This window comes from Sturnira hondurensis, unplaced genomic scaffold, assembly GCF_014824575.4.
Source record: "Sturnira hondurensis isolate 20B ecotype Veracruz unplaced genomic scaffold, ASM1482457v3 Scaffold0005220, whole genome shotgun sequence".
Lineage (NCBI taxonomy): Eukaryota > Metazoa > Chordata > Mammalia > Chiroptera > Phyllostomidae > Sturnira > Sturnira hondurensis.
Window position 1 is genome coordinate 8681163 of NW_028077851.1, and position 22733 is coordinate 8703895.

The following is a 22733-nucleotide window of genomic DNA, read 5'->3' on the forward strand; positions in this document are numbered from 1 at the left end:
GCGATTGTCTGGTTCGCAGACCCGCGCTCAATCAACTGAGCTACACCAGCCAGGGCCAGGGCTCAACTTTTTAAATTAGGGCCACCTACTTCTCTCCAGCTGGACAGAGAGGAAGCCTCTTTCTTGCCAAAGAACTAAGTGCTTCTCCTCAGTCAAACTGGACCCAGTGCAGTTAGGACTGGGACCCAGTCCTATGCTCATCCCAAACCAGTAACAGTCACTAGAGAAATGTCTTAGACTAACTGGCATAGACGAGTCAGGACCAACTTCTGGAACTAGGAAGGGAGTCCACTTCCCCAATCACATGAACTGCGGGAAAGGAACTTTTTTGAAAAAAAATGAGAGTTCTGGTACAAGAAAAGGAAGGAATCAATATGCAACAGGAAATCGATAGAGTGCACTACACTTCTCTCCCACTCCAGACGGACTGGGTATCTAGTGCTAACTGCTTCGGTGGATTTACCAATGGTATCCTTTACTGGCCCATAACACTACTTATACTTTCAGAGTCACTGTTGCGGTGGGGAAATTGATAATTAAAGATGAAGTTAAAGATGCTAAAGAAATTTGCTAGCTGGACTCAAGACAATTACGTTGAGCTACGGTTGTACACATGGGTACTGTGTCCAGTGTAGCTCGTCACAGTGTAGCACAGGAAAAATGCGAACAGCGCAGGCCCAGAAGGTGTCTGATTTTCTGGCCTTATGACCATTTACTACCTGAATAGTACCTGCTACCCCACTGAATAAAAAACCAACAGGATTATCAAAATAAGGTCCTAGAAAGTGGCCTGACCACCATTAGTGCTAGGAAGATACTCAACACAATAGGGTAGGGCTATTTGGTTAAAGCAGTAAGCGATTCAAGGGACAGGCTGAGGAAGCTGTAAAAGAGAAAACAGAACAAACCCTCGAAGGGTTCAATGATGTGTACTGTTTACGGCTCAGCATTCTCTACATTGCACCGGACTGTCTTTAGCAGTGAAATCCCAAAGTTCCAAAGTTTCAAAGTTCCCTGGATGGGGTTATCCAAGAAACAGCTTTTGGTCACTCCATTAGCAGGGACACGGATGTTTTTTACAAGTTTGAGTACAAGTAAGAAAAAAGGGATACCTTTCAATATCTGATACTGTCCAAACTTTTAGGGAAAAAATAAAAGAACAAAGGAAGGAAGGGAAGAGAAGAGGGAAGAAAGAAGGGAAACAAAACTTTATGAAGACAATAAAAGATTCATTTGTGTATTATTAGAATTCTTAAAGGGTCTGCTGATTTTCAAAATCTGGTAACAAGGGGACAGGTTCAAGTTGCTTGCATTCGCCCACTTAATTGGTTTAACATTCTTTTCCATATTGGGGACACTACTACTAATTACTCTTCATGGTTTGCTGTGAATGATGAAACCATATATACGTATGATGTGGACATAAACGTGTATGTGTATATGTGTGTGTTTCAAGCTTATTGTTTTGCATGTAGTTGATGGTCAATAAATGTTACATGTCCTCCTCCTTCCCCCAACCTGGTCACCCAACTGAATAATGCCAGACCTGAGCTGGTTTGCACACATTTCCTTAGCTGAAGGATTGTGAGGCCAACAGAAAATTCTGTGTCTGACAACTGTGGAGTGCTCTGTTCAGAAAAATAAAACTCGATTTTACGTCAGCAGTGGGGATTTGGGAGGTCTGTGTTTCGGGGGAGGGGGGCTCAGATTCACGACGAGGGCAGTGGTCAGAGGGATATGTTTACAGCGGGAAACAGACAACTGAATCCTGAGGGAGCAGCGAGGCCATCGATTCCTCAAATGTTGGCTTTTCTAGTTTGTGAAAAGCAGAAAAGTATAATGCAGTACCAAACTTACCAGTGAAGAGGTTATTCGGTATGATCTACATTAATAACTTTAGGGGGCTTTCATCAATAACAACATAAGCAAGTGCTACTTTTATTAGCCTGTCCCCTATGGATAAACTATTACACTTAAATTCTATTTCATTTTTTGACAACACCATCTTGCACTCGAATTCCTCCATTTCATACGTGGTTGTTCTTTTAGAACATGATATGGACAGTTTGAATATATCTATTTGCACATACTGCTGCCAGACTTCCGCAATTAATCCTGAAAGTATTCCATTTTTACTTCCGGAAGGTCTGAAATATTTCCCATCGACATTTCATAGAAATAGAGCTGTCTCATTTTGCAATGATGACTAAAAAAAAGAGCTAGCACATTAGGTGGACAATAACAAAAAAGCGAGAGAAGGAAATCACCTACGGTCTCTACAACCCACTCGCATCATCAGATCATTCGGTACAAGCGCTCCGGAGGCACGGGGGGCGGGGCTGGCACTGCACATCTGCAAGCACGAAACGCCACTTTCTAGAACCGTCTTTACTTCCCACATCTCACTCGAAGGCTTTAGAGCAAAAGGGATCAGAAACCTTTCTTTTGAATCTTTTTTCCTCTCCTGACATTCTTTTGTTATTCCAAAATTCTTCTCCCCCCCCAAAAAGGAAATAGGTTGAATTTTTACCCCTTTGAAATGTCTCATTGAACCCCTTAAAAATCACTTCCCCACTGAATTTTCACTTATTTTAGTCTGTGAGGAACAGCATATTCTTTAAACTATTTTAGTTATGATATTATAGTTCAGCTTTGACTAGAGTTAGAATTTCAGGGGGCTTAAAGGCATTTTCAATCTTTGAAAAATAGTGGCCTGTGAGGTATGCTTAACCCTTTAAAAGAGAGACACTTTTTCAGAGTAATGCCCTGTCACATTTCTATAGACTTTAACAATTTCACAGAAACCTTCTAATAAAATTTAAATTAACAACAGTTCCGGACACTTTCCTTTCAATAGCCCCGCCCGCACCATCTGGCATTTCAGTTTCTATCGGAATTCGGTCTTTACACAAAGTTGGGAACCCTGACAACCTTGTTTATCTGTGTGAAGGTAATTTTTGTAAGACAGATTTACTAAGCAGGACACAACAAAAGGGCTGTTCAAGATTTTTCAAAGACTTAGACCAAATACTGTTAGGTCACTTGTGCCCGCTCTTACGTGGTAACTCTAAGGCAGGGTTTCTCAACCTCAGCATTTTGGGCTAGGCCACTCTTTCTAGGGGGGCTCATGAGTACAGACCAGAATATTTAGCAGCATCCCTGGCCTCAACCCACCAGACGTGAATAGCACCCCTGATTCATCCTCCCCACTCTTTCTAACTATTAAAAAATGTCTCCAAACAAGCCAAATGCCCCTGAGTTCAGTGGGGTGGGGGGGAAAGGGGAAGAAGTTTGGAGGGAGGCAAAATGGCCCAGTTTTCAGAACTGCTGCTGTAAGGCATGCGATTCTGCGCATCATCAAAACTAAAGATTCTACAAAAAGCCTCAGGTTTTATTCTTACAAAGGAGGCATATAATGTAAAATAAAAACAAGTAGAAGTAAAATGTTCTGGCAGAGAAAAACTGTTTTAAAATAGAATCAAATTGAGATTATAATGATTAGCTACTCAGTTTCTGCGCAGCAAGGTCTGATTTCAGCTGAACCTCCGCTAATTTCAGAGTCATTTCTCTATAAAGGTCCCCACTCACTTTTAGGTTCATTCCCAACATTTGCTTTTCTCTCTGAAGCTCTTCTCTGTAGGGAAGGATGCTTTCTGTTCTGTCTGATAAAGCAGCAAGAACATCACTGCTCTTTTCTTTCCTTGTTTCACACCTCTGCACCAAGTTGCTGTCCGCCTGAACTAAGGCAGAAGAAAGAGAACCAAGGATGACCAATTCCTTCTCCAAAGTTAATGCCAAATGATCACTTAGCAAATCCTCACTTCCTGACTTTAGATTTTTGAGGAAACAGTGTATAGGGAGAATTCTGGTGAGATTATGGAGGCACTGTAACAAAGCTGTTCGATTCCTGGAATAGAAAAACAAACACATTACAAAATTCAGGAGAGCACAGAGCGGTCGTGCACAACATGTTATAGTAATCGATTAAATGTTTATGTATAAATACTCAAGCAATAAATAGAAGCAATAACGCATATGATCACTGACAGAATTCAGACTGTACCAGTCAAAAACACATAGCCTACACCAAGTCAGTTAATACTCACAAGGTTCCATCCTGGTTAATTTTTTTCACTAATAAAATAAATATTATATTTTAAATTTTTCATTATGGGGGAGAGTTAAGAGAACATCTCAATATAATTATTAGGCTCTAATCAACCAAAAATAAAAACAGCCCCAAACAAACCTCAAATTAAAAACAGTTTTTAAATGAGGCCACCTGTCCATTCACACTATCGCAAGGCAGTGATGCAGACCTGTCCTACAATGGCACAGGACTCTACCACAGGGATGGCCGTTGGACCATCACCACACACTAACTTTGGTGGACCAATTCCACTCTGATGTGAATTACCTGGAGTAGACGATTAAAATCCCTTCAAACAGTGTCCTTTGTTTCCAGTGGAAGAGTGTCCCATACAAACCTTCTGGCCCTTTACAAAAGCAAATTTCTGGAAACTGTTCAATTACTTCACAGTTCATGTGCTCTAAGAGCCATGCCTTCATTGAAGTCAGGACATAGCTGGCTGATGCAATCTGGAAACAAGTTTTGTGCAATGTGGCAAGAAGTGCAAAGAGATCTTCCATGTGTTCTACAAGAAAAACATGACATGAGCTGTGTCATTAAACTTGATTACCAAATAAAGACAGTTCTTACAATTTTCTCATTCAATTGGGTACGTGACTAAAAGGTACCAACGAAAATTACCTATAGGTTTCTTTGGAAACGTCACTAGGTATTTCCCACTTGAAAGATCTTCTAGACTTAAAAAAAGTTGGCCGCATGGAATATAACGCTGTTCAGAACAGTTATCGTTTTCACTCTTCCTGGTCTGTAGCAGCAGAGTGCAACGAAACTGACCGGATGCTAAAAGCGGCGAAAGCGGTGTTACAGCTGTGATGGTCTGTACACACTCTTTCTCAGATGGCTGTGCACAAGCAAAGCTCTCCTCCTCCTCTTCCTCACTGTCGACAGTCAACTTGATCCTTTTTGCCTCGGATCCTATTTCACAGGGCACTGTGCACGGTGCTGGGAAAGAGTCCCTACACAACTTGATCAACCTATTTTGACACTTAATAAACTGAAAGCTAGAGCAACGGGGTTCATCCATTAACAACGATAAAGTCACCTGGTTCAGCGACCTGTAAAACATCCAGAGTTTGGTCTAGCTTAGAAGTTCATTCTTTAGAATCAAACAGGTTATTAAATGACATACAAACACCAACAAAAAATTTATTCTCTCCTTTTCTACGAGATATTTCAAAGGTAAAATGTATCAGTATGTTAAGAATAAAAGCCAACTGAATTTTTAAAAGCCTGTATTAATACTGTTTCTTAAAATAGGAAAGCAAAAACATTGTATATACCCTGGACTTTAGGAAAGCAATTCTTTTAAAGGGAGAAAATGGTATATTTATGCCTGGATTTCATTTTTGAAGTAGATTTCCCCCATTTTAAAAAAGATTTTATTTATTTATCTTTAGAGGGAAGGAGAAAAGGAGAGAGGGACAGAAATATCAATGTATGATTGCCTCTCGTATGTCCCCCCGCTGGGAACTGGCCTGCAACCCAGGCATGTGCCCTGACTGGGAATCAAATCGCGGTCGTTTGGTTCGCAGGCCCGTGTTCAACCCACTGAGCTACACCAGCCAGGGCAGATTTTCCCTTTTTTAAATCAAGAAAAAAACTACCCACTTTTAAAAAGACTTTATTTTGGCAATAATTTAGAATGCAAATACTTACACTTATAAAGTAAAAATTGCATTTTACACTCCCCCCAAATGACTTAAATAAAATATGCTTCTTAATACAGAATATTGTCTATCCCTCAGCAATAATGATTCTTGGGACATAATATTATTAAAATTACCCTTACCCGTTTCTAGTCACATTTTTAGTGAGGCTGCTAGCACACTGCAAATTACATTATATGGCTTATACTATATTTCTGCTGGGCTGTGCTCTCTCAGATTCTTTGAACTCTCTGAATTCTCGAGAATCGAGATAAGGGTATCGTGCTACAATTTACTTACAGCGTCAAAGAAGATACAGTTTCCACTCCAACAACCAAGCTATCGTCTATTACACGATGCCATATCTTCTCTACTAGCTGTTCTGAATCTTCAGCATTGTCTGATAACTCGACATCACCAGTACGGACAGGACTTTCTTCATTACCACAAAGAGTGACGAGACATTCCTTATAGAAAAACATGTTTAAGTAACTGATTACAAGAAAAACTGACAAATGTAGCAAAACTATAAAAACAATGTTCATCAGCCTTTGGCCAGGCCCTAAGGCTTACAGTAGATTTTCAAATATAGTACCTATGGATATATTATATCCATAATATATTGATATTATATTGACTATGCATAATTCATTTAAAAAATCTTGAAAAAAAATATAATTAACTATTTACTCAGATCAAGAAGCATGGCCTGATTGGAAACATGGCAGGGACATAAACCTAGAGTCCATTTCGAAAATAATCTGACAATATGTAGCCCAGGCATGTTGAAAACAATCCCAACGTCATCTCCTCAGTGACTTACCCAAAACCTGTAACCGTAAACTTTTATATGAATTCAAGTGATTAAATTATCTTTAGACTGATTATTGCTAAAATTTTATTCTTAAAGTCCAAGCCATACTCATTCATTTCCACACACATATGGATTTATAATAACAATAGAAATAGTAGGGGGAGGAGGAAGAGAAGGAGTAGTAATTATAGTAATAATATACAAACTCACTGAACGCTTACTACAAGTCACACACTGTTCTAAATGCCATTTGTGTATTTGTTTGACCTGCACAATAACCCTAATACCCTGGGTCTGTACTACCATTATCTACGTTTTCCAGATTTTTTTAAAAAATGAGATTCAGGGAGGTTATGCCATAGGTCACACAGCTAGCAAGGGGTGCAGCTGGGATTTGAACCAAAGCCAAGTGGTTCCAGACTCTATTTTAACCGTTAATCTACCACAGGGTCTGGCACAAATAACTCCCCTTTTTTATTACAAACTCTTTTATTACAAAATCATAAGCATGTGATTCTCTAACATAATAATATCACACCCAAGCACACCACATGACATTTTAGCTGAAATGTGCAAATTAAAACGATAACTTATGACACCCATATTATGACCCTACCAACCACACTCAAGCAGGCATTAGTTCTGCTGGACCCCGTATATAATTACCCCTCTATGTGGTAATTACTGAAAAACAATATGAGCACTTCCACTAGAACAAACTAAACATGTTCCTAGGAATCTGCCACTTGTGCTAGCAGCTGTGAGATGTGACACAGACTATTCACCCAAAACCTGCAGAAATGTTTACTACCTGCTATGATTGCTTTTCAAACTAAGGATGTAAAGGGCAAAAACGGTGTCTTACACACAGTGGTTTCAATGCATTAATTTCTAAACATTTCTTCCCCTTTTCTAATACTGGCAAAATTGTTGGCATGAGGTAAGGAAGGGAAATGGGGAGGCTATTTTTTTAATGCTCACCCTAGGGGATATATAAATTTTTTTAGTTTTTAAAAATATTTTATTTATTTATTTTTAGAGAGAGGGGAAGGGAAGGAGAAAGAGAGGGAGAGAAACATCAATGTGTGGCTGCCTCTGGAACATCCCCTGCTAGGGACCTGGCCCACAACCCAGGCATAAGCCCTGACTGGGAATCGAACCAGAGACCCTTTCTTTGGTTTACAGCCCATGCTCAATCCACTGAGCTATACCAGCTAGGGCGATATATATATTTAATTATTATTATTGATTTTAGAAAGAGAGGAAGGGGGAGGGAGAGGAGGGAAAGAGGGAGGGAGGGAGAAAGAGAAACACCAATTGGTTCCTCCCCACGGGGGACTGAACCCATAACCTAGGTATGAACCCCAGGGAATCGAACCCACCACTTTCTGGTGTTCGGGATGACACTCCAACCAACTGAGCCACCAGGCCAGGGCAGAGACTTTTAGCAATGACATTCATGAGGTTTCTCAGGATATTAGAAGAGTAATAGAGAAATGTAACATGACATGCTTTTGTTATTTTTCTTATACCAATACAATCATATTTTGGACTCTAATCCTCATATTACTAGCACTGAAACACAGACCGGAGGCACAGACCATTATTAAGAATGGTCAACCTTGAAGAAGGTCAGAGCAAAGCACTAAAGTGACCAGAGGGAACAAAATGCACCATCAAGTTCCTCTCTCTCTAGCTATTCATGATTTATTTGTAACTTCTCTGCATGGAACTAACATGCATAAAAACTATTTTTATTAACTCAATGCAGTTTTTAGTAACTTTCTACATTACTATACAGGCATAAATAGCTGCAAAGTACCTGAAGGGGTGCCTATGATGGTCAACCACAAGGAAAATGAGAGTAAAATCATAAAAGCAGACATAAGAGCTAAAAATCAGAGCAATTTAGGGACATTAACTAGAGAAACATATATCCTTAAAATGAACCATGCAAGAAACTAAAAGAATAAGTATTATACTAATGAAGAAATTGTGTTATCATCAATACAAGGTTAAATAATGTCCAATAATTGTTTAAGAAGTCAGAAAATATATAATTCTCTTAGAAGTAATTTTTATTCAGGCTATAAAAAAAGTTTATTTAAATCTTTTTAAACAAAAGGACTTATTCTCCAAGGTTCCTGATAACTGAAATTTTAATATCCTACTGAATAAGAATAATTTGTAAATTGGTAAAATACTGGTTTCTTAATCACATATTTTTCAATGTCATAAAAGCCTACCATTAGTAATCCCTGTCACTCTGCTTCGTGATCCATTGAGCATTTCTAATATATTCCAATTTCCAATTTAAATAACTCTTCAATGGGTTTCAATTATATAATGATAAAATGGTCATATGGTTAATTTTACCTCCTCTGCAACTGATGTAGTATCTTCTTTTCCTTGAAGCATGTTCATTAAAGCTTTGTAAGATTTTAAAACAATTTTTTCCTTAAGTAAAAGATGCTGCTGTATTTCCTGAATAGAAGCCAAACCAACCTGTAAAGTAGGAAAAAAAAATCATTGCTGGAGACGTAATTTCAAATGAAATCTGACATGCTGTTAATTCAGAAAGTACTCTCTTCAAATCTGCCTATTAATTCATTTTTCTATAGAAAAGCAAAGAATACTTCTCAGAGCAAAACTATTCTATTTGCAAATTTTATGTCTCTAATTACAAAGGACAACACAGCAAGTAACTGCAATCGATTTTACATATCAAATTGAGAGAATGTCAATGTATTAGCATTCCTTTCACTACTAAGTAATCAATCAATAAGATTAAGTCCAATCAATACAAATAAAAATCAAAGCCTACCAATACTTCTACCCCCACAAGGAAACTGTTTTTGTTGTTGAAGTAATTTCTGCTTCAAAATGCAAAAGCCATCATTATGAATAGAAATAGTCAATTTCATTTTATACTGTTTGAAATCCTGTTCACATAACCTTTATTAAAAAATTTAAAGATAATACATAATAAACTGTGACACATTTATTTTTGTGCTAATAAACTCAGTGCTATGACTGACTCTTAATTACTGTGGGGAAAAAAACTGGCTCTGAATTGGACATAGAAAAACCCATTCCTTTCATTGTACCAGATAGATAGATGTCAGCACAAAGGATGAACCAGTCACGAAATACACTTTGCTACTGAAAATTTAAAGAGTCACACCACTGAACTGACACAAGCTGTTTTATTTCACATGGATATCTGAGACTGTTTAAGCATTAATCTGGTTTTTAATATAAATGTTTTTCTAGATTGAAAAAAACAATGCATCCTGTTTTCTAATTCCTTTCTTTTAAATTATATCTTAAGGCAGGTAAATTCTTTGTCTTTTTAATCAATGAACAGAAGCTGGAGAAAGAAAGGAGACTGAACCATATCACATTTTACCTCATTGAGCAAATGTAAAGTGTCTAGCTAGTATTTTGAAATTTCATCTGTTGACCTAGTTCTGTGGGCTCCATATCCTTCACACTTCATCATTCATTTGCTAATTAGTAATTTAGGGAAAGGGAGATGTACCCATCAGAGGTGGAGCAAATCTGAAACTGTTGGAGGGGGAGGGAATGAAGAGAGGAATATTTGGGCAGACTGAAAATAAAGACCCCTCAGAAATGATCCTGTTCTCTCTTCCCTGCTCCCCTCAACATGCCGCCTATCCAAAGACTGAATGGTGAATCACTAGACCCCTCAGATACTCTGTTATGAAGTCTTGTTATAAAACTATGAAAATAAGCACATGGTAAGAAATTTAAATAACATAGAAAGACATTTCACCTTCCCTCCTGGACCCTCAGTCCCACTTGTGCAGCCAACAGATTGCTTATCGTTCCGGAATTTTTCCAAGTATCCATCAGAGAACGCTTTCTTTCTCCTCCCAACAAAGAAACAAGACCCACCCGAAGAAGCCAAATACAGGAGGCATTCTACACTGCACGATAGTGAACTCTGCTTTTCGTTCTTTTTACTGTAATCTCTCTCAAGCACGGGGAAGAGTGCATCATACAAAGAAACATTTACAGATAAATAATGAAGTCAACAACCATGTAACAACCACACTCCAGCCAGAAAGTAGTGCCCCAGGGGCTGCCCACAGTTCTCCCCGGCCATGAACCTCTTTCTACCCTGGAAACAACACTGCCCTGACCTTTAAGATAACTTTCTTATTTGACTTCATCATTCTGCCTCCTTTTGTATGAATTTCTAAAGAACAATTTTAGTTTCTTGTGTGTTTTACTTCTGAACTTTGAACAAATGGAATAATTCTGTTCAGGGTCATCCATTTGTCCCTAGTCACTGAAGTCCCTGCCTTTCGTTGCTCTCTAGTATCCCATCATAGGACTAGACCAGCTTACTTCTCTCTAGTCTGCTATTGATGGACATCGGGGTTACATCCAGTTGTGGAGTGTTACAGGTGAACATTCCTGTACATGAGCTTGTCCAAGGTCCTGGTCTCCCCAAGTCCCCTCCAACAACCGCTTGGAAAAGAGATTTCACAAGGGAAAGAACAGGGAAATGCATTGTAGTTCACACTTCGCAAATTACTTCGCCTTTCTGCCTCTCCACTTGTTATCTCACATGGAAAATGGGGAGAGGAGAGACTTTGGAATGTTTACGACCACATTTAGAGCTAGTGATAACATGTGGATCCCCGAGGTAAAAGGGAACCCCAACTATCTTAAATTCCCTACCTGCGCATGTCCCTGACTCCCCTTTAGGTTTCATTCATATTTTCCTTCCTCTCCTCTGTGCTATCCTCTAAACAACTTTACTAACAGTCTGACTTGCTAATTTGCTCTGCCTATGTTTGACTCAACTGTTAAGATCAGTTGAGTTTTTTGTTTCATTTCAATGTATCTTTAGTTTCTAGAAATGCTATTTGGTTATTTCATGTGAATAAATAACACTTTGTTGTTATGTGCTTAATTATTCTGTAGTGGCTCATTACCTTTGAAAATTACTTGTGAGATTGACAGGAGGCCTAGAATAAATTTGTGTTTGGAGAAAGGCTTTTAGGTTTGTTTCTGCCCAGTGCCTGGGGCACTGCTGCTTTATGTTAATGCACATGCCCCTGAGGCAAAGGCAGTTCAGTTTTCTGCTCCTCTCTCTGGGTTCCGCCCTTGAGACTTTGGCTGGATAATTAATTCTTATATTTTCAGCTTTCTGAAGCTTTTAAAACATATTTCAGTTATCATTTTCAGTTGCATTATCAGGAGAGTTGGTCCAAATAAGTTAGGCGACATATTGCCAGAAGTGGAATTTCTAAAATCATGCTTTCATAAATTAAATTATTTTGGCATCATTTCTAAATTGGTATAAAGACCTACCATATTCCTTTTGACGGCTGCATAATAGTCCATGCATCAGGTATATATTCATTTTTTTTACTGTACTCCTAATGATGGATATTTTGATTCTGACTGATTTTGTTATTTATGCTACATAAATGTCCATGTAAAATCATCATTGTTTACATGTATAAGTATATCCTCAGAACAGATTTCTAGAAGTAAAACTACAAGAGTAAAGAGATGTGTATAATTCACATTGCAGTAGCTACAACAAGTTTCACTCTGAGGGGGCTGGACCACTTCACATTCTCAACAATTTCAGAATGCACATTTATATTAGGAAATTAATCCTCTGTCACGTGTTATGATTTTTTACATGATTTGTCCTTGTATTTATTTTACTTTGTTCAGAATATAAAAGTTGTAAATGTAATCAATCTTTCCCTTTATGGTTCTATGTTCACTGTATTTCATTTATCTGTTGCTCACATTCATATATAGTATGTGTTCAAGTAAGCATTTGGTGAATTCACTTTAATAATGAAAATAGTTCCAAATAATTTTAAAAGGGTCTGCAAAGTATATATAATTTATAATCCAACTTTTTACAGAAAAGTTTGCCAGGAGTAGAGGGAAAAGTTAAATGACAAAGAAAATAGACAAATCCAAGAGGAGAAACAACTACCCTGGCCTCCTCATTAGTGTCATTCAAAAAATAAGCGAGGGGACATTATCCTAAATAAAAAGACCAATGAGAAATATAGTAATTAAGTGCAAGTGTAAACTGTGACTGAATTCTGAAGTAACTATAAAAAACCTTTTTTGTGGCAATTAAAGACATCTGAATATAGACTGAATAGTAAACAAGATTAATAGATTTTTATTAGTTTTCCAAGTGCAATAATGGCATTTTTGGATACATAGGAGAATGTACTTAATTTTCAGAGATTCCTGCTAAGATACATAAGAGTAAAGTATTATGATATTCACAACTTTCCAATGACTCTACAAGAACATACACATACATGTACACAAGCACAAACAGATGAAGCATATAAGATTTTTCCAGGGGCAACAGCAGTTAAATCCATGTGGGGACGACAGAGATAATCCCTATACTATCCTTTCAACTTCTCTGTACATTTGAACATTTTTACAAGTGGAAAAAGGCAGGTTAAAAAGGAACATCTTATAATCACCTTCCCGTGGGAATTTGCACATTAATTTGAAAAATCTACAAGAATATACATGCCAAAGTGTAAAACCTGATTATATCTCAGTAGCAGAATCAAAGGTAATCGTTTCTTTTTCATATTTCTTTGCATAGTCTGAGTATTTTACAGGAAATGTGGATTACCTTACAACAATAGGAAAACCTTTTTGTAGAGAATTTCATATGGAAAACTGGAGGGTGAACTGTTCACGTTTAGAACACGTTATGATTCATCATATTTGCTTCTCCTTAAAGAGATACCACGGTATTTTGATCTTACAGACCAGAAGGAATGTGTTTTAAAAGTGAGTTTCTAGTATTTCACCTTCTGCGACATTAAATTTATATATACAATCTTACTATAAAAAGCTATCATTTTTAGATGATACAATTATAAAAGATGTCATAACAGTTTTCACAAAGGTAAGGAAAAGGTAAAGATCATTTTCAAACCATTTATTCACATTCGCTGAGTTGTTTATATTTTACGGGCTGAACTTTCAAAGTCCTTTCTCTCATTTAAAATAGCACTAATCCAAAACAGCAAAAGTCAAAAAGCAAACAGATACTCACTTTCACTCTTCTTTCCAGACCTGGAATCACCAAATAACGATTATCTGGTGTGTCTTCAACTGAGTCATCTTCACTGTAATCCAGCGCTTTGCTCTAATGAATTAAAAAAAAAAAAACTAGACTGAAACTGAAATTTTGAAATTGAAAATTCATAATATTAACAATATACAATTAAAGTTTATCCAGTCAAAGGGCAGTTTTCTGTGTTAGACACTATTATATAAAAGACTAAATATATAAATTTCCCCCATCTTCTTCTAAGTAGAAAAAATTATAATTGTTACCTCTATTATTCCCCATGCAACATCTATAGAGTACTTCAAAAAGTATCAGCTTACAAAATTTTTATAAACTCCTAAAATCCCATAAGTAGAGAAAATAAGAATTACCCTCTCAGAGGCATTTTTATATCAACCTGAGGTTTCAGGGGTATTATTTCCCTTTGCCCCCATCTTACGATATGAACTGTTACTTGCTTTTTTCTCAAAGATTTATTTTTAGAGAAAGGGGAAGGGAGGGAGATAGGGAGGGAGAGTAACATCTATCGCATCTATGGGTTGCCTTTAGCAGGCCCCACTGGGGACCATGCCCCCAACTGGGGACCTGGCCCCGCAAACCAGGCATGCGCCCTGACCTGAAATTGAACCTGTGACCCTTTGGTTATTAGGCTGGACCTCAATCCACTGAGCCACACCAGTTGGGGCTGTTGCTTGTTTGAATAAAGCAGTTTCACTTCATTTTTATTACTTTATTAATCCAATATTACCATGTTTATTGATATAAAAGGATTTCCAGAAGCAACAAGTTAACTTACAGTATTTTTGTCACTTGAGTGACCACCACACATACTATACTGAAAAGTTTAGTCAATCTGTATGACATTTCTTAAAAGGACATTCAACGTGTAACAGTCATGTGTCACATGACATTTTTGTAAACAACAGACCACATGCAACTGTGGTCCTATAAGATTATAACAGACCTGAAAATTTCCTATCTCCTAATGACACTGGACCTGTCGTAACATTGTAGGGCAGCACATTAATCGCGTGTCTGTGGTGATGTTGGTGTAAAACGAACTTATTGTACTACCCATCCTATAAAAATATAGGCACCTGTACATTGCATACTACACACAACTGGTCCAGTGCATAACACTGGATAATGGCAATAAACGGCTGTCACTGGTTTGTGTATTTACCTCTGTACTAGGCTTTTGGTCATTATTTTACAGTACACTCTTTCTGCTTATAAAGTTTGTTGTAAAACAGTATGTCGTATTTATTACATACACCAGTAGAAGCTCCATACATCTCATGTTTACCTCATCTCTTGATTGTATCATTTTACCTTGCACTTGACTTAATCTCATGTTGTTTTATAAATTCAGTGCAGCCTAAGTGTAGTGTTCATCCTTCGCATTCACTCACCCCTCCCTCACTGCCTCACCCACAGCAACTACCAGTCCCGCGAGCTCCATTTGTGGTAAGTGCCCTGTACAGGTGTACCAGTTTCTATCTTGTACTGTATCTCTTCTGTTTTGGTATGTTTAAACATACAAATACTTTCTATTATGATACAATTGCCTACATGTCTATTACTATTCTGATACAATTGCCAAATTTTATTAGAATATTCAGTATAGTAACATGCTGTACAGATTTGTAGTCTAGGAGCAAAAGGCTATGTACCATGTAGACTAGGTTTGTATAAGGGCAAAATGACGAATCACCTGACGACACATTTCTCAGACCGTATTCCCATCATTAAGTGGCATATGACTGAATGTTTTAAAGGTTCAATCTATGTACTTATTATTTATTTATTTTCTTTCTTTCTTTAATTTTAAAGAGGGGAAGGGAAGGAGAAAGACAGGGAGAGAAATATCAGTATGTAGTTGCCTCCCACGTGCCCACTAGAGGGGACCTGACCCACAACCCAGGCATGTGACCTGATTGGGAATCGAACTCACAACCATTTGGTTCACAGGCTCACACTCAACACACTGAGCTACTACACCAGCCAGGGCTCATGTGTTTTTAAAGTTCAAAAGTTGCTTTAAGTATGAAATCACAAACATTTAAATAGTGGGTGAAAAGCTTTAAAACACTCAAATTTTCTAAAATGGTTCTTAATGTGTAAAACGTAAACAGAACTTACCGAATAGTTAATGTTTCCAAGATTCGTTATTTTAAATGAACTCAGACAATCTGAATTTAAGGAGTCCTTAAAAAGTAGTAGTACTTGTTCTCTTCCAGTTCCAATAAAGTCATCTACCAGTGCCAAGCTAATTTTTTCCCACTGAGCGGCAACCTGAAAGAGTGTAAAGAAGGAATTGAAAAAAAAATCAGATGTGAAATCAACTAAACCCTTTTGTTGCATGTAGTTGCATTTATTATCATCAATCCTATAAACAAGTAATGAAAATGGCAGTATAAGCACTAAAAAGTAAAATAAATATATTGAGGGATCAAAAACCACAAGGAGTTATAACTTTACAAATATCAGGGTACTTAAATTTAAGATTCTTATCAATGTTTGTGCAGGTACTGTAACATTGCCAATTTCTGTACAAAAATTTTATTAGAATTCATAAAATCTAACACTTCCCAAGACTAAGTATTGTGGAAATTCTAACACTTCTCATGAGAAAGTCTAGCAAAGGTTCTTTCCCTAACGTGGTTAATTTAAGGACAACCCTCATTCCCATAAGCTTTGATGGATGCACACTGGGTAGAGAAATGTAGGTTTACAGAATAAACTGTGTTCCGCATACTCATAACTGTAAGCCTATTTTTGCCCACGCAAAGGATTCAGTTGTAGTAAGTAACTAGAAGGTACCAGTATATGCTTTAAGAGCAGAATAACCTTTAAGAGTCAGGATGACAAAAGATTTGACTTTGGGTGGTAAACGCATAATACAACATACAGACGATGTATTATAGAATTGTTTACTTGAAACCTGCATTATTGTATTAGCCAATGTATTACCACAATACATTTAATTTAAAATTTTTAAAAAGTCAAGATGAACTGAATACCCTAAACTCTGGTTGGGAAGAACAAAACCATTAACAGAGCTACAAAAGGGGAGGGATCCTAATAGCGGGGCACCTAAATGTATCCCAGCCTAATGGGATGATTTGTCCAGTTTATACCAGGACATGAGATCCCAAGTTTAAAATAGAAGGCAACTTCTTAAAGGCCCATAAAGCTAAAAGCCTCCAGATTGGTCCCCTGGAAAACTAACACCATGGGGATCAGATACCCCTACTCCCTCAGGCAGAAAAACTAAAACTCGCACTCCAAATCGAAGGGGCACAGTTACACCATCTAGAATAGATAATACAGGAGGGCAGCTTGCATTACAGCAAGAATATAAGTAAGACTCTTCAATCTATGTAACCAAATATCAACCTTTCCCCTTTAAGGCACTTCTATAGCAGTGTTTTTCCACTTATGCAAGGAAAGACCTTATTTGTAAACTTACGTCCTCTGTTCCTCCCACCTGTCCAGGAATATCACTGAGTATAATAACGATATAAAGGACTATATGAATAATGCCTGTATTAGTAATAAGAATGTGCTCGGCATGCAGATACCATAGAGCCGTGCACGCATACACACACGCACCTGCAATCCATAGGTCTATACTAGTGTCATCCAAAATGCAAGGCCATACCTAACAAAATGTTCCAATAGCCAGTAAAATTCTCTAGTAGCAGTAAAAAGAAAAAGGTAAAAGTAACTTCGTTATGTTATTTAATCTAATATATCCAAAATACTATCATTTTAAGTCAATATAATCAATAAAAATTGAGATATTTTACTTTTGTTTTTTACTAAGTCTTTGACATCTAGTGTATAGTTGACATTTCTAGAACATTCTCATCCAGATGAGCCACATTTGAAAGGTTGAATAACCACATGTGGCTAGTGGCTACAGTATCAGACACACCCTTCTACAACCTGTTTCCATCTACAACACAGTGATACCTATTTCAGCTGTATTTTTAAAAGATCTCAATTTTGAAATGCCTGTTATATAGAGTTCTTGCCAAAACTTGCAGAGATTAACTTCTACCCAAGAGAAAGCCTAGGAAGAGAAAAGCTACTCATGTGTTTCTCTAGATTCAGCTCTGTTTCAAGTCCTGTCATTGGATAAAACACTATACCTAGGAGGGCTGATTTGAGAACACACTAATCTTGAGTTATTACTTTATCTAATTTATGCTTATTTGTATTTTAGCCTATTGTTGTAAGCTGCCTTAATTCCTCTATGGAATGGAGTACAAAAAGGGTGAATGGGTAAGGTAAGACCAGAGCCAACCCAAAGGAAAACTAAGCTGCTGTTTCCTCCCATTTGGGGAAAAACCTGCCATCACAGACACCATTGTATTTTCGAGAATGTCTTCATTTTATTATTCAAAACCTCTTACATTGTACCACAACAGTAAATTCCTCTCAGAACTCAGTGTTAGGAAATATTCTACCCTTGATACTGTATATTCCATTCAATTGTAAAACCTGATGTATTTACTTTGTCTTAACTGCTAAACTAAGTGTAATTGCTCACGTGCAATTATCTCCCTTAACTCTCCTCCTCCGTTATTTGTAGATTCTTAGCATTTATTCCTGCTTTTAAAATAATCAAATATTTTACCCTAAGCTATCTCCAATTTTCAAAAGTAGGTTGGTATAAATATAACACCAAGATAGAGGCAGAAGCGGCAAAACTCCAAGGTTACCTAGGCAATTTAGAAGCACTTAAATTGCCAGATATCCGGGAATAACTCCACAGCTTTCAATACAGGGCATTTGCAAACAGTTTATAACTAGCAGACTCCCTGGGGAGGGAGCCTAAGGCAGATGGCGGCAGGGGCTCAGCTAAGTACCAGCAACTTATGGAAAGGAAGGTGGACCACCGTAAAGAGGTGGAACACAATTTCAAAGGCAGGGAGGCCAACAGTTTCACGCAGGCTTACGTGACCTGACAGTCTCCAGCTTTGAGTAATGTGAGTGCAGAGCTCTACAGTGTCCAAGCAAAGGGGTCCACTTCAAGGGAGTTAGGACAGTACCCCACATAATTAACGAGGCACCGGGCAACTGCTTTTTCCTTATCCGGGTGAATAAGAGAACATAGTTAGGGCCAAGCCATTGATCACAGTCCTGGCCTGAGCCTTACATTAATAGCTATCACTTACTGAGTTGTTCCTCTGTGCAAAGCACTTTCAGACACTTTCAGACACTTTCCGACATCATTTCACTTAACTACCCCCTCTCAGAGGATGACTTCAATGTCATAAAGATGAAAAACAGGTTCATGAAAATGACATACTTTCCTTAAGGTAACACTAATAAGGGGCTCAGTTGGGATTCAGTCAGGTTAACTGTGTTCTTTCCATTACCCTGGCCCCAAAAAGGATTATGGGCTATGCCAGATGCTTCCCCGCACCATTTCTTGACAGAAAATATCCAAATAACCTTCAAATAAAAGTACAACATGCTTTCAAAAGATTGCTTTCCAAAGAAAACAGGATAGCTTTCAAATGATCTTCCTTTAGAGAATGTAACTGTAACAAGTTGAAAGTGCCTGGAACTGAAAAACAACTGAGGCCTAGAGGCTAATTCCAGGGAGGAAAGGTTACCCTGGGGGCAAGGTCCTTGTTTTCCCAGTTTTGTCACCAGCTTGGCATGGGGAGGGGGTGCGCACATTCCACCCTGGTGACCTTCTGCACCTCGCTGTAAATTGCTTGGCCACTGTGTTCAGCTCTCTGTCTCAGTTTCCCTATTCACTCACCAAGGAATTTTCCTAGCTTCTCACTATCCTGGCTCAGTCATACAATTCCTAGCAACAGAAAGGTAATTTACAAGGGCAAAGCCTGATAGAACACAATTTCAACCTGACATTTCCACATACACAAAGTGATGATTCACACAAAGAATGCCTCTCAAATTTTTCTAAAATATTTATCAATAGTCCATATTGTGATAGTAATAGAAATTTTAATTGAGCTTCTAATTCAATGCCTAGGGCACACAAAGTAAGGCTTTTTCCAAAGCAGCACAGAAACTCTGAAAGTGGTATAACATGCTAAAAAAGTCACTACTGGGAGAGATATTTCTGACAAGTAATGATTATTTACCCTGAACTAGAAACACTCAAATCACATACCTGAATGAGCTGATATACATCTAAAGCCAAGAAGATGCAGCGTACCAAAAAAAGCAGGGTCAGAGAAATAGATTCCCTATTTATTTTCTGCACCTTTTTACCTATTATTGAACACTCGATACCAGACAGTATTTTAAAGCAATTTCCAAACCTTACATTCAAAGATGCAACTACTGTAAGTGTGGATAAAATGGGAATGCTTGCTAAGAACAACTCTGAGTTTGAAAATATAACAAAAAAAAGTCTAAGTGAGTTTTTTAAAAGATTAATACGTCATTCATCTCTGGAGAACAATTACTTGCCCCTTCAGGGACGATAACACATTTCGAGGAATTCCTCTAGATTAAAATTTAAGTTTAAATACATGATTCCCAGCTTTTAAAATGTTGAACTCACTTCAGTTTTCTAAGAAGGCTTATGAACTCAAATCACTTACAATCTTATTCTAAGTATAAATACACATCCAATTGTCATATTAATAAAAATTAGTCATTTTAAAAGACAAACATGTAATAATTGTAGTTATACATTTACATATTTCCAAACTCAAAGGTTTTATGACTCAAAATGGCAAACTTAAACCTTTTTTAAAGATTTTATTTATTTTTTAGGAGAGAGGGGAAAGGAAGGAGAAAGAGAGGGAGAGAAACATCAACCTTTTGCCTCCTGCATGCCCCCGACCAAAGACCTGGCCTGCAACCCAGGCATGAGCCCTGAAAGGAACCAAATTTGGGACCTTTCAGTTTGCTGGACAATGCCCAACCCACTGAGTCACACCAGTCAGGGAAGCCAAAACATTTACCAGGTAGTATTCGGATTAACTCTACAAACCGCCCCCCCAAAACCCCCAAACCAGTAATGTAACATAAATGATTTTTCCTGTAAGTGCTGCACTGAAAAATTGATTTGGATGCTAAGACTCCAGGATGAATGCTATGAAGTGTAGGATTGCTTACTAGGTCTAAGACTACACCAGTGGAATGATTACAACAATAAGTACTATACCTGAAAGTTCTTTTCCCGAACAGCACAAGCACTGGACCTAAAGGATACAATGAAAAGGAGATCCTCGCCTGAATCCATAAGTCGAACTTCACAGGGATCTCCAAATGGAAGCTGGCACACATTTTTAGGAGTCCCATTTTGGAATGAAATCAGCTGATTCTTTCGAGTAAGGGCAAGCACAGACATTCTTAGCTGGTTGTTGACAAACTCCGCTGCACAGACATGCACATGAGTTATTACAGTGCTGTAAGCAGGAGGGATAATATATGTATCACTTATTACTTCTTCACTTTCAAGTAAGTATACACAAAACGTGGTGTTCCAAATTGCATAATCTGATTTTGAAGGCTCCGGGGTACCTTCTTCCTCAGATAAATAACAGCTCTTTTGTCCTATTAAAACCATACCTACATTTGCAATCTCTCCTGCCCAATCAATAGATGACAAGTTAGCAGACATAGTAATAACTTTGCCAGTTTGGGAAGAGATATAGAAGAATGTTTTGACATGTTTCCATAAAATTAAAGGGCCATTCAAGACCCTTACGCTATCCTTCAACTCATGGCCTAGCCTAAAACTCAAACACTTTTCAAACTTATTGGTACTGTGAAGAAATAGCAGAGAATATTTGAAAACATTATTCTTTTCATTGCCTTGTATCATAATACAAGGGAGGTTCATTCCAGTTCTGAAATCTGACACACAGTTGCAACACATGATTTTCAAGTGGTGAGAGTTTTCTTCCTTTATTTTAAAGAATCCAGTGGACTTCTGAACAAATGCACTTGTTTCTCTGTCAAACACCATTCTTCTGACATGTAATATGGGTATTTCTGCAGGCCCTTTATCTGCAAAATTTCCTTTAGACAATCGAAAAACAAGGACTTCGCCATTATAACACAAGAGCCTTTCTTGCTCGTCACATGACATCGCTCGTTTGCTCATCATTCCACAATATCAAGTCTTTGTGCTGGTCCAATTTTCAAATGCAAATGGATTCCATTCGATGCTTTAAAGCCTAAAACTGAAACAAGAAAAATGGCCATCAGATAGGCAGAGCAGAAAACACATGTTTCAATTAGAAAAATATTACATTGGTCAGAGAACAATGAATTTTATGAAGTTACCATTTTAAGCTCTTTATGCTGTCTTAATGTCACACTTAACAAAAAACATATCCCAGGTATTATTTCTGCACAGCCCATAAGAAACAGTTTGCACAGAATGCAAATAACCACATCACAAACAATAACAGAATGTGTTAACAGCAACTATTAAAAGCTGTGGAGCTGTTAAAGTGACAGCAGACATTTTTTTTTTGGCTCAGGGAATTTCTTACGGGTTCCTCTTCTGTCTCTCTTTCAAACCTATCAACCTAATCTGGTTTCCCCAGTCAATGATTCAGATTATACTGCTTCTATAGCCCAGGCCCTTGGGTCCCTGCTTCCCCAAGACAGGAGCTCATATAGACTTTATGACCAAAATGAAAGCCCAGAAAGAAAAACATGCTATAAGATGGCTTTTAAAAATCTCCACAGGAGTAAACAGAAATAAATCTTAAATCTTACTTTAGAAAAGCAATGCAGTTTTAAGACCTAAGTCACTATTCTTACTCAAAGTAGAAAAAACACACTATTAGTAATATTATAATGGACACAGAATTACATAATAGCTATCAGTTATCCATGCTTGTTATCCTATTTTGCCATGTAGGATGTGCAGTTTTTTGCTCAAATTTTTGAGGGAAAAATAAAGATGTGCATTATACATGGGTGTAATGATTACATAATCCCGTGTATAATGCATACGAAATCATGGGTGCGCATTATATACAGCAAAATACAGTA

General features: G+C 37.6%; 1 protein-coding gene across 1 annotated transcript; it reads right to left on the reverse strand.

Moving 5' to 3' along the window:
- Positions 1 to 1190: 1190 nt before the first annotated feature.
- FANCB (FA complementation group B) lies at positions 1191 to 22500 on the reverse strand. The gene is made up of 10 exons (XM_037046334.1): positions 22455 to 22500; positions 20887 to 21910; positions 15867 to 16019; positions 13707 to 13799; positions 8987 to 9115; positions 8393 to 8395; positions 6097 to 6263; positions 4772 to 5205; positions 4418 to 4655; positions 1191 to 3907 (listed from the first exon to the last, which is right to left on the reverse strand). Exons 2-10 carry the CDS (start codon positions 21832 to 21834, stop codon positions 3499 to 3501), a joined length of 2574 nt encoding a protein of 857 aa, XP_036902229.1. The 5' UTR covers positions 21835 to 21910; positions 22455 to 22500; the 3' UTR covers positions 1191 to 3498.
- Positions 22501 to 22733: the final 233 nt, after the last annotated feature.